Source organism: Pseudorca crassidens, chromosome 10 (genome assembly GCF_039906515.1).
Source record: "Pseudorca crassidens isolate mPseCra1 chromosome 10, mPseCra1.hap1, whole genome shotgun sequence".
NCBI lineage: Eukaryota > Metazoa > Chordata > Mammalia > Artiodactyla > Delphinidae > Pseudorca > Pseudorca crassidens.
This window is the reverse complement of record NC_090305.1, coordinates 2635980-2648284: the sequence shown is the minus strand read 5'-3', so window position 1 is coordinate 2648284 and position 12305 is coordinate 2635980. Positions and strand designations below refer to the sequence as shown.

At 44.7% G+C, this 12305-nt stretch overlaps 1 protein-coding gene across 1 annotated transcript; it reads left to right on the top strand.

Moving 5' to 3' along the window:
• The first annotated feature begins 1462 nt into the window (after positions 1–1462).
• Positions 1463–10153, top strand: FAM217A (family with sequence similarity 217 member A). The gene is given in 7 exon segments (XM_067753288.1): positions 1463–1908; positions 2780–2864; positions 5116–5200; positions 5368–5381; positions 6007–6081; positions 6179–6246; positions 8611–10153. Coding segments are annotated over 7 exon segments (1989 nt in total). The 3' UTR covers positions 9827–10153.
• The last annotated feature ends 2152 nt before the right edge of the window (positions 10154–12305 follow it).

Below are 12305 nucleotides of genomic sequence, written 5' to 3'. Positions count from 1 at the left end.
CAGGGGGAGCTCTCACCCCTGCATTCAGAGCTGAGCCCAACCAGAAAGAAGAAAGATTCCCTTCTTTCCTGCTAGGACTCAACCACAGACTCTTTGTTTACTATTTTTGTTGCCCTCCTAACTTCTTTTCCCCTCTATAAGATGTTATCCTTCCCATGCCATGTGGAGACTTGCCGGTGGTTCACCAAGGTTGCAGGCCCCAAATTGCGGTTCTCTTCTGATCCTGAATAAACCCGTCTTTGCTGGAGAAATACCAGGCGGTCCTTTGGGTTCAAGTCAACAGCAAAGGGAACATCTTCCTCCCTCCCATCTCTATCCTTCCTCAGAGGCAGGCACCACCCTGAATTTGCTGTGTCTCCTTCTGGAACTCTTTTCTATGCATTTATATACATATTTGCATTTACAAATACATAGTCTTCTTTTGGCAAAAATGGAATCATTGTTCCTTATTCTGCAGCATATTAAAACTCTGTAGTGTGTTTTACAGATATTTTAATGTCAACTTTCTTTTTTTTTTTTTGCGGTACCCGGGCCTCTCACTATTGTGGCCTCTCCCGTTGCGGAGCACAGGCTCCGGACGCGCAGGTTCAGCAGCCATAGCTCACGGGCCTAGCCGCACCGCGGCATGTGGGATCTTCCCGGACCGGGGCACGAACCCGTGTCCCCTGCATCGGCAGGCGGACTCCCAACCACTGCGCCACCAGGGAAGCCCCGTGCTTCATCTTTTTAGCCTTGCCACCAGCATCAGCCTTCTTGGCTGCAGGTTTTTTCTCCTTAGTATCTGGCTTCTCAGCCTTTTCACCCGCCATCTTGCAAGATGGAACAGAGCCCAGCACAGTTTTAAAGTGACGGGGATACAGCAGTGAACGAGACGCGCAGGCCCCTGCCCTCATGGAGTCATATTCTGCTGGGAAGAGACAGACAACAAAGAAGCGAACAAGATGGTGAGGAGTCCAGGGAAGAAAGAAAGATGGGGGTTCTGAAATGCAGTAAAGTGCATGGGAAGGGCTTCTTTATTTTTTTGTGTGTTTTACCCACATAATTTTATTTCAAATATTTATAAATTTGAAGAGCACTGCTTAAGGGCTTCTTTAAAGTGGAGTCAGGGAAGGCTTTTCTGAGAGGAAAATGGAAATGGGGGACACACTTAGGGGCTGGGGGTGGAGGCGGGAGTCAGAGATCTGAGAAACCCTTGAAATGGTGGTGAGCATCTGGTGCATCTGCATTTTTCTCCAAGGATCCCTCCCCCCAGATATTAAGAACCAGTGCATTCAGCTGCTTAATGAGGCTTTAGGGGGTTGAGTCCAGAGCTGGGTGTTACATGCACAGAATGCATTAGTACCACCCCCATTTCTGGCTCAAATGTCAGTGCTTTGTCGTATAATCGAATCTGGACTCATGAGGACCCGCCCAGAGGCGGGCTTGCGCTCAGCTGGGACACCTTCCTGCTCTCACGTCAGTTATGGGGACACTGCATGTTGGCAGCGTGGACAGCACTGGACACACAGCCCGGCCTGGTGGCGCGGGGGCGGAATCGGGATCAGGGTCGTGGCCCGGCGTAGTCAGGGCCGGGGTCGGGGGCGAGGTTGGGCTCAAGGTCGGGGACAGACAGGGCCGGAGTCTAGGACCCGGGTACGGCGAGGGGGAGGGGGCGGGGCCAGGGGCGGGGGGGTCAGGGGACGGGCTAGGGGCGGGGCAGTGGGTGGGGTCGAGGTCGGGGGTCAGAGGTCGGGGATCAGGGGTCGGGGTCGCGGCCCCGCCGGCCGCGTTCCGGCTGCGTGCTGCCCTGTGTCCTCTCTGCAGGCGGGCCGAGTCGGAGGCTGTGCACGCGGAGCGGCCGGGGCCTCGGGGCAGCAGCGCCCGCGGAGACGCCGCCGTGGACGAGCCGGTGGCCAGCGGCGCCGAGCGGTAAGAGGCGGCCCGGCCCGCACCTGCGGGACGCCCACCCCCCAGCCCCGCCCCGGGTCCCCGTCACAGAGGCCGGGCCGCGCACTCACCCCGCACACCCCGCGGCGCCGCATCCCCAGCGCCCGCGCGCGCCTCCCTCCCGGTCCTTCCGCCCGGGCGCGGCGCAGGTGGATCGGTTCTTACTGATGCAGGGCATCCCTGAGCTGCGTTCTCTGCGTCTTCGGGACCCACCCTTCCTCTAGGGGACAAACAGTTGTAAATGACTAGGAAAGACACTGAGTACTGCGGTGGCTTCAGTTTGTGGTTTTTTTGCAGATACCCATGCCCTAAGCAATAACTTAATCCGTTTAAGCAACGCCTTAAAGATTGCTTCACTTGTTTTATGACACTGTAGTTCTCGGAGACTTATGCCTTAAACAGGAGCGGGCCTTTTGGTACCTCTGAGGCATGTGGGAGTGTCGGCTGTGCCCGTGTGTAAGGTTAATCCTGCTTTCAAACGGAGCACCTGGCTTAAATCATTAAAAGCAGAGTTCGTGACCCTGTGTTTTAATTCCAGATAACTCACCATACTTTTTCTAATTTGTGTTTTATCGTCCTGTCTGAAAATATCTCCCTTCTCACTTCAGACCTTCACTTCCTCCTCTTCTGTCATTTAGCCCTTCCTCCTTGCTTTTTCTGTGCGCCCGTATTTGTCTGATCGCCTCTGGCTTCCAGTTAATTTCCTGTTGCTACCCCGCCTCGCCCCACAGGCCCTCTCTCCCGCGTTCTGAGCTTTCTCCTGAGCTCCTTTGTGTGCGGAGCCCAAGTTCACGCGCTCTTTGAAATCAGCCTCGTGCCGTACCCTCAGCGTGCCTGTCCCACACCTGTGCAGGATTGTGAGGAAACAGAGAAGCGGGACGGGGGGAAGAAATGGTGAGGACAGCGGCCCCAGGCTGCGCGCGTCCGTCTCCCGAGACGTACGGGCAGCTGCCCGGCAAGCAGCGTCGGGGGATACCGAATGGAAATTTTTCTTTTTTTTTTTTATTTTAAATTTTTATCCTATATTGGAGTATAGTTGGTTGACAATGTGTTAGTTTCAGGTGTACAGCAGAGTGACTCAGTTATACATAAACATCTTTTCTTTTTCAAATTCTTTTCCCATTTAGGTTATTACTGAGTGTTGAGTAGAGTTCCCTGAAAATTTTTATGTCTTTTAACAAAGGAAAAGCTAACCAGCTTCTTTGTAAATCTCCAAACATTTCTCTTTTAAAAAAAATATATTTATTTATTTTTGGCTGCGTTGGGTCTTCGTTGCTGCGCGCGGGCTTTCTCTAGTTGTGGCGATGGGGGGCTGCTCTTTGTTGCGGCGCGCGGGCTTCTCATTGCGGTGGCTTCTCTTGTTGCGGAGCACGGGCTCTAGGCGCTCAGGCTTCAGTAGTTGTGGCACACGGGCTCAGTAGTTGTGGCATACGGGTTCAGTAGTTGTGGCACATGGGCTTAGTTGCTCCGTGGCATGTGGGATCTTCCCGGCCCAGGGCTCGAACCGTGGCCCCTGCATCGGCGGGTGGATTCTTAACCACTGCGCCACCAGGGAAGTCCTCCAAGCATTTCTAATTGCAGTTGGATTTGGTGAAACATGCCACCTTGAACCGTCGGGCAATGCTCACCTTTTAAATTTTCTCACACGTGTTTTGTGAAAAATATTGGTAAGGCAGGTGGATATCAAATAGTAGAACCAATGCCCACCCTGTAGGCAGTTTGCACTCTGGCTGACTTCATGGACTACTGACAGCCTTCCTTACTGGCTGACAAATTTGGTTACTTTCATTCTATGACCTCAACAGCATGGTTTTCATCACCTCCCCTTTATCATGTTAAGGTAAGGCTATTTCTCTCACAGGTTATTTTGTACCTTAGGGAACCAGGATTACAGAGCTGAGAGAAGCTTGAGAATCTGTCAGGAGGCTTTAAAAATACAAATATCTGGGGCTTCCCTGGTGGCGCAGTGGTTGAGAGTCCGCCTGCCGATGCAGGGGACACGGGTTCGTGCCCCGGTCCGGGAGGATCCCACATGCCGCGGAGTAGCTGGGCCTGTGAGCCATGGCCGCTGAGCCTGCGCATCCGGAGCCTGTGCTCCGCAACGGGAGAGGCCACAACAGTGAGAGGTCCGCGTACGGCAAAAAAACAAAACACAAATATCTGGCTTCATCTTACTGAATCAGAATCTGTGTCAGTTTCTTCAACTATTATTTTTAAAGAGCTCCCTTGGCGATTCTCAAGCAGAGACTAGATCCAATGCATGTTATCTCAGAGAGCAGAGAATTTTATTAATTTTATTTTTCATGAAAACCTCCAGAGAAAGATAATCTGCAGCCCACATTCCAATGTTCAGCTCTCCTTCCTGTCGAGAGAGAACTTCCCTGTGGATCAATTAAATCCTCATCCTGTACTTAAGCTTATTTGTCCCCGTTTCTCCTTAGTGCAGAGATAATACCTAGTACTACCTGCTTGGAGTTTGGTTTGCAAAGGATTTTCTCATTTGAGATTTAAAAAAAAAAAAAACTGAGTTCATCCCTCAAAGATCACTTTTTAAAATTAACTGCTCACCTCTTCACTTTCCCTTTCCAGGATAAATGATCACATCCCTCTCCCGCATGCACCCCACGCTTCTCCCGCATACCACTCAGCACAGTGTCTGGAACATAAATCCTCAATAGGTCTTGTACCTGTCCTTATTCATTTTTTGCCTTAAAAAATATTTCCTAAGTGTTTCTCAGCATCTGGAGTCTAGAATGAGAGGTGGGCTGGTCAGTGTTGAGTATGTGAGAATCTTGTTCGGTTGATGGAAAGACTTTTATACTCTTTCAGGTCTGATACTCAGACATATGAACTCTGGTGACTGTGCCATTGTGACCTGGACATTTCATCATACTTTTTAAATCACCAGTTTTGAAAACTGGTGTGCCATTATTTTAACAAAATGTGAATGAAATCATAAATTCGTATAAAAGCCTTTCATTTCCTAAGAGGTGTTATCCAGCTGATGATAGTTGGATGAGAACATTGCCCACTCCTCACAAATGCTGAGTGTCCTTTATAGGAGGGGGGGGGCGGTCATGGAACTTTGTGCCTTTTGTTATATTTTAACCAAGGGACTTGTACAATTATGTACTTGAGCTTTTAAATTTTTCTTACATTAAGTGTATCCTAAAACAAATACTGTTTTAGAACTTATCTCACTGGAATTTGGATACAGAAGTACCCGTTCCTGAAAATAAAAACCTCCCACCTGGAAGGGATGGTGCCACAGGTGGTAAGAAATCCTCGATGTGTCTATTTATATTTATACTTATAAATATATGAAAATTTATATTCTAATTTATAATATGAACAACCACTCATATTAAAGGGGGCTTGTTTTGAATATCACCAGTTTTATGTACCTATTAATTGTCTTTTTTTTCATACACATTCTTTCAGACAAAATGAACAAGGTAAGGATAGGTATTTGGTTTTAAGTAATTCACAAAAATTATTTTAACATTACCATGTATGCTCCTTAAATAAAATTTCTTTCCTCAAAGTTAAACTTTAAAATTTTATTTCTATAAAGTTCTTCAAACAAGTCAAAGCCTTTATTTACTATTTTACAAGGCTGCAAATTGGTCATTAAATATCTTACTATATTACTTTTTTTCAACATAACAGTGTTATAAATGGAAATTAACATTGTAGCGAAGATAATGCTTTCCAGTCACTGCCAAAAGGGAAGTGGTCTCAGCCCTTAAGATATCTTGAAGCAGCTGAAATGGTTATATTTTGTTTTGAAGTAGTGAAAAAAATGAATCTTTCGTTTACTTTTTTTGATCAAAAATAAAACAGTTAATAAAATAAAGACAGTCTTAATGATAGTCAAGGCTTATTAGTTAACACTGTTTAGTTGATGTTTATAAACAGATTATACTAATTCCTACTGAGGTCAGTAAAAACCGTTTATATGGATATGAGGGAGTATTATAGGACTTTACTATATATTGCTTGGTTAGAACAAGAACTATACATTCTTAGAACAAGAGTCGGGAACAGAGATGTCATGTGTTTAAGTCTGCTGCTTTATAGAACCAGTTGGAAATTCCAGTAGAGCAACTCATGCTGGAACTTACTTTGTCAGAGCATGCTCCCAAAAGAACACAGGTAGGGTTTTATTCATCACACTCTGAAAGTATTATTTTTTTTAAAAAAGGCATGCAGTTACTGACTAAAATGTTGTCCGTAGTTTTCCTGTTCTTAGAATAGTAAACAAGGGATATTCCAGGTACGGAGTTATCCTCTCAACAAAGGAAGTGCTACGGAGAACAGGTGAGAGAATATTTCTGTTTGTAAACCCCTAAATGACTGAAGTAAATCCAAGTACAGATGAGTTAACTGCTCAGCTGAAGTACGAGGCCGAAAAACAAACAGAAGGAAAGAAGTATTGTGTGCAAGTAGTGGGAGGTTACAGCGACGCTCCCTAAAATAGGGCATGGCTGGCAGACAGCACGGTATGTGGTGAAGAGGTGACTGGGCCTTTACCAGGAGGGTCTAGATGGAGAGAGCTTGGACTTCCCGTTCGAGTGAAAAGGAACCGTAATAGGAAAGTAATAATTCACGTGCCAGGAATGATTTTCGTTCCTTACGCGTATTAACTCATTTAACCCTCAGGACAGTCCTGCAAGGGAGGTGCTGTTGTCATTGTCCCTGTTTTACGGGTGAGGACATGGAAGCAGGTGACAGGTACCAGATGGTTGGACCAGAATGTGAAGGCTTGGTTCACGCTCTCACACCCCCTTCCCTGCTTCAGTCCCTTCCTGGGATTTGAATTCTTACTTTTTGCTCTTAAACTTTGGTGTGCGTGAGAACCAGCTAGAAGCCTTCTTCAAAACGCAGGTTACTGTTATTGGGCAATTAACATGTATGGAGCACCGCCGAAATTAACATGTACCGAGCACCCCCGGGTGTTGCTGTTACATAGCGTATTATTGAATGGGGATGCTGAGTTGCGTTCCTCTTTTGTCAACACAGTTTTAACAACTCTGTGGCTCCCTTGACAGCCGCTGTCTCTTCAGCTGAGGATTCTCCCGTGTGGCTCGGGACACAGCTCACCTAGCGCTAACACTGAGGGGAGAACCAAGAGGCACGAAGGGGATTGTAGTGACTCATGTCCTGGGATGCGGGTGGTGACGGGGGGAGGAAGCCTGCTTTAAGAGAAGGAACGCAAAGGAAGAGGTCAAGTGACGTGAGAGGACGTAAATGAGTCGGCAGAGCGCAGGGGTTGGAGACGTGAACGTGGGACCCAATGCCAGGGTTTAATCCCAGCTCCACCACCTACGAGATGAGCGACCTCAGCCAGTCGGGGCCTCAGTTCCCTCATCTGTCAAAGGTAGAGAATGAAACTGCCGACCTCATGGGGCTGTTGTGAGGACTAAACAGAATCACGCGTTTGGTGGGTGTTCGTGATTGATGCTGGGGAGGCCTGGTGATGGTGCAGAGTTGGAAGCTTGGGGTCAGTGAGACATTTTACTACTGAGATGTTTCTCCTCAATATGCTGTCAACAAGGAAAGGTTAAAAGTCACCGTAGCTTTCATTTAGTGTTTAACAATTTGCAAAGTACATTCATATGATTGTCTGCTTCTTAGACCACCTCCAGGGTGGGTATTATAATTTCCATTTTGCTCGTTGGTGGCAAAGCGGTTCAAGCCTACGTCTTCCGCATCCAGATTCCAAGCTGTTTGTTTCTCACTGTGCTACATGGATTGTGTCTGTTATCAATTATAGATTTAAGGTGATTTTCCTGTGATTTTCAGAGGCAAGTCAGTAAAGCTGTAGTATTTATTAGCTAAATAAATCAATTTTTACTATTTTCTGTACTTTTCAAAATCCTTCAAGGCTGCTTTGTTGTCTTTAGTGTAAATTGGCTTTAAAAGCAGCAGGAAGATAATGGGGCTATAAATATGTCAGTTAACACATCAGATCTTTCCATGGCAGTATTTCTAGTAAGCGTTAAACAAATACTAACTGTAAACTCAGTATTCTGTGGCCTGGCTTTTTTGCAGTTTTCATTTGAATATAATACCTGGAAGTATTAGTCCTAAAATAAAAGAGCACAATCAGATGAAAATTCCAATAGACTCTCTCTGGGATCATTTTTGTTTGATAGACATTGGTTTGCTTCCTTTTTTGATAGAATAATTTTTTAAAAACCACAGTGGCTAAAGTAGAAGCCCTTCTTAAGTAACCTAGCTACCTTCTTCGAGAGTTTCCTTTTATCTGATTCTGGGTAAATAAACATGTCACTATAATTTCAATTGGAGTTGGATAGCCTCCTTTTCACGCATCATAGTTGAACGTACAATATATCATAGGCAAATAGCTATAATTAGACACTTTCAGCCTAGTGGCCATTCATAGCCAGTTAGCCATTTGTAGGTATAATGATCTAGTCACCTGTGCATGTACAAAGGGATGCCCAGTTACTGTTTTAATCTGTACTTTAAAAAATGTATATAGCTGTATATAATTAGAGCATATTTGAAAATTAACATGTTTCTGTTATAGATAGATACACATATGCCATTGGGAACCAAACATTAGCTAGTCTTCGATAAGTTTTCTTATTCATTATCATTTTAATAGCATTTTAATTCTAGACAACCAACCATTCATTAAATAAATCATTTTTTAAGGGATTTCAAAAAATCTTCAGTGGAAACTGGCTGTAATGTGACCAGTAATCACATAAGGCTCTTCGCTGTGAACCACTCACTAACAAGTGCTTCAGTGGACAAGCCAGTTGGCTCCTACCCTGCCCTGCAGACGCCATTAAGTCACTGCTGGCCTTATGCTGCTGGAGACTTTTTTAAGGACAGAAATGAGCCTCATATTAATTTATGCTCAACTCTAGGAAACAATAGTGGCGAACTTTTAACTGCGCCAAATTGGAATCTGAAGTATGGAAACAGCAGTGTGGAAGAAAATTTAACAGATGAAAGTGATTTATCAGAAAATGAAAAAGCAAACGATACTTTACTCAGCTATTTTAAAAAGATGGACCTGAACCTAAAGCCAGAAACAATAGAAAATGTAGAAGACTCTTTCACAGAAGAACCAAGTGAAGTATTTCCATATCCTGATTTTCTTCCCCCTCCTTTCAATACCCTGGACTTGCACAAATTAGCCATCTCAAAATCTGAAAATTGGAAAATGACAGTGGAGCCTCTAGACAGCTCTCTGGAACATTTGGTAGCTCGTTTACTGGACTTAGAGAGATTGCAGCGCATGACTATTCAAAGAGAACGGCCGAGACTGCAGACTTCCTTCTGTGCTCCCTTAGCCACCGAACGACCCTCTTCCTCCAAAGCTGTACCCAGAATGAGACAGCCCAGACCTTCCGACTCTGTGGGTCTTCAGACAACTTGTGTAGGGAAAAGTCACGAGGAGAGGAAAACCAATTCTGGTTCTTGCAAGCTTGAATACAATGCTCCCAAGTGGGATTGCAGCCGTGCTGGGAAGTACAAGTGGAACCCTAGACCAGCTCTGAAAACCTCACCCACCACAAAACAGGTGATTGCAGCTTACGACGACTTTAAGAACCCCAAGGTCTCCATTTTAAACCCACGCGGAGAACTGTCAGCCGAGCCTGCTCCTGCCGAGACAGCCCGGGTGCTGGTTAAAATGCTCTCAAGCAGATGTCTGCCACCAAAGTCTCCTACACCAGTCTCACCTGTACCTCTGTCTTTCCCTGAAAATCAGAGGGAAGAAGTTAAGGCACCACCAAGGACCGGAAAGAAACTTTACCGAAAAGACATGGTACCGAACAGACCATTCTGTATTCAGAAGCTAAACTGTTAATCACCTTCGTTGATAGCTAAGGATAAGTGCTCACCCATCGACCAAAAATAACTTTTCTTTCCTGCATCTCAACGTGAGCAAGTCTATTCCAAGAAGCCTGGCAAAAATATGGTTCCTCATTCCGAGGTACAGGTATTACACACACACACACACACACACACACAATTCCTGAATGTGCTGTGGAGTGGAACTTGTGACAGTCGCAGCTGAGATGTCTACATATAAACCAGGGGCTTCCCTGATGACATATTTGAGTCTCTTACATGTTATGTTTCAAAGGAATGTTTCACTTGGAAAACCGTTCTATTCAAGATGGTTCTTTTGTTGTGATTGTTTCCCAGTGTGATTCCATCGTCAATAAATGGCATAATAGACTTATCGCTGGTACAATTATTCTTTTATTCTGTTCTATTAAACAATCATAAGAGTCAGTGATTTTTTTTTCTTTTTTTAATTGGAGTTGATTTACAGTGTTGTGTTAGTCTCAGGTGCACAGAAAAGTGATTCAGTTATACATATATATGTATATATTTTTTCAGGTTCTTTTCCATTATTACAAGATATTGAATATAGTTCCCTGTGCTATACATTAGGTTTTTGTTGTGTATCTGTTTTATATATAGTAGTGTGTATCTGTTAATCCCAAACTCCTAATTTATCCCTTCCCCTTTGGTAAACCATAAGTTTGTTTTCTGAGTCTGTTTATGTTTTGCAAATAAGTTCATTTGCATCATTTTTTAAGATTCCACATATAAGTAACATCATGTAGTATTTGTCTCTCTCAATGATTTTTTTTTCCTCCGCTGGTACCCTTTCTTCTTTCCCTTCCCATCTCGACAAATCTCCTTTGTCTGTCATTTTGAGCTAAACTTTGGGTATTTGCTTGGCCATTAAAAGCTAAAGAAGTTGCTATTTTGTTAAATTAACATACAAGATCCTCTAGGTCCTCCCATGAATCCTTAGAAACTTTCCCTTCCCCAGGCCCTTTGTCATATACAGGAAAGCAAGATCATTTCTCTTTGGGGCCTAGCTACAGGTTCAGGCTTGAAACAACCCGCTTCCCTCAGATCTAATAGTTTTAGGATATTGAAGATATCCACAGAGCCTCGGTTCTGTCCACAGAGCAGCCCAAATCTCTCAGTTCATGGGATTTTTCCCCAAGGCTCTTTGTTGCTGGAAGTGTTAATCTTGGTTAGATAAAGCTCAGACAGCCAGAGCTTAACTCATTAACGGGTGAAAAAGGGAAACTATGCAATTGACACACTTCACTGTACGTAAGAGTCAGGGAAACAAAAAAGGAGAGTCCTGGTTTCTCCCGGAGGCCTACGGAAACAGAATCTTTGGGAGTCGGGCCCCGGGATCCACTTTGCAGAAGGCGGCATCCCAGGTGATCTTATTGCAGGTGGTTCTTGGAACGACATACTTGAAAAACACTGTAAAGGGGAAAACCCGATGTAACACGCATGGATCAGAGTTTGGATATTTTGGGGGGTAGTGGGCTTTGGTTTTGGTGGATGGTTAGTGAGTTCAAATTAGTTTTTATTTAACGTTAAAAAAAACACACACATGATTAAAACTTCAAACATAACCAAAAGGGAAAGGCTTCTTCCCACCCCCAAACTCCTCCCCGGCACTAAGGCAGTCAGTATTAAGCTTCTGTATATCATCCCCCTAAATAAGATGGAATATTCGAGTTAGGGATGGGTGAGATGATTTAAGGGACAATTGAAATAAATGTTGAAGAGGCAACTTGTTTGAAACGAGGTAGCTTGTTTCCTCTATTCTATCGTTAGGAAAAGAACAAGGCTCAAATAGTATTTAGAGGCAGGGGTCAGAGTATGCTTAGCTTTTAGGTTAATTTCAAAGAACGTTCTGGAACCTCATCAACAGCAGTAACAAATAAACTTAGTTGTTCAGGATCCCTTATTATAATAGACTTTTACCTAAATCCCACATAATGAGCGTCTTTAGCCAAATGGCGTAACATCCCATTCACAGACTGTAATACAGACGTGGACTTGTACTTTCACTCAGTTCCAACCTGCAATGACCTTCTTCGTTTCCTCCACCAGCTCTTTACTCCTGCCTACAATTCTGAGTCCTGAACCTTACGTACGAGCCCTTTGTATCCATTCTCATTTTCTTCTTTCTTTACGTGTTTCGATTTTTAGCCCCTCACCTGTAGAGCTGGAATGAGCTAATTTTTCCTTGTAATCCCTTCAGGAAGGGACATGCATTTTGTCCACTGCTGCAGCCCGGTCACTGCTTGGCAGGTGGTAGACATCCTTTAAGGCGTTCGACTGGAGTGGACTTCACCCATCACAGAGGACTGTGACGTTCGCAAAGCAGCTTCAAGCACTCGCTCCCAGGCTCCGCCGCCGCTAACAGCCCCAGCTCCTCAGGCAGGTTCCCTAACCTCTCTGTTCTTCACTTACCCAATTTGTAAAGCGAGTAGGATACCTTTTATCTCATATAATCACGTGAGATCAAGTGAATTAAGTGCCTGGCAAACTCAGGCACGTCATCAGGG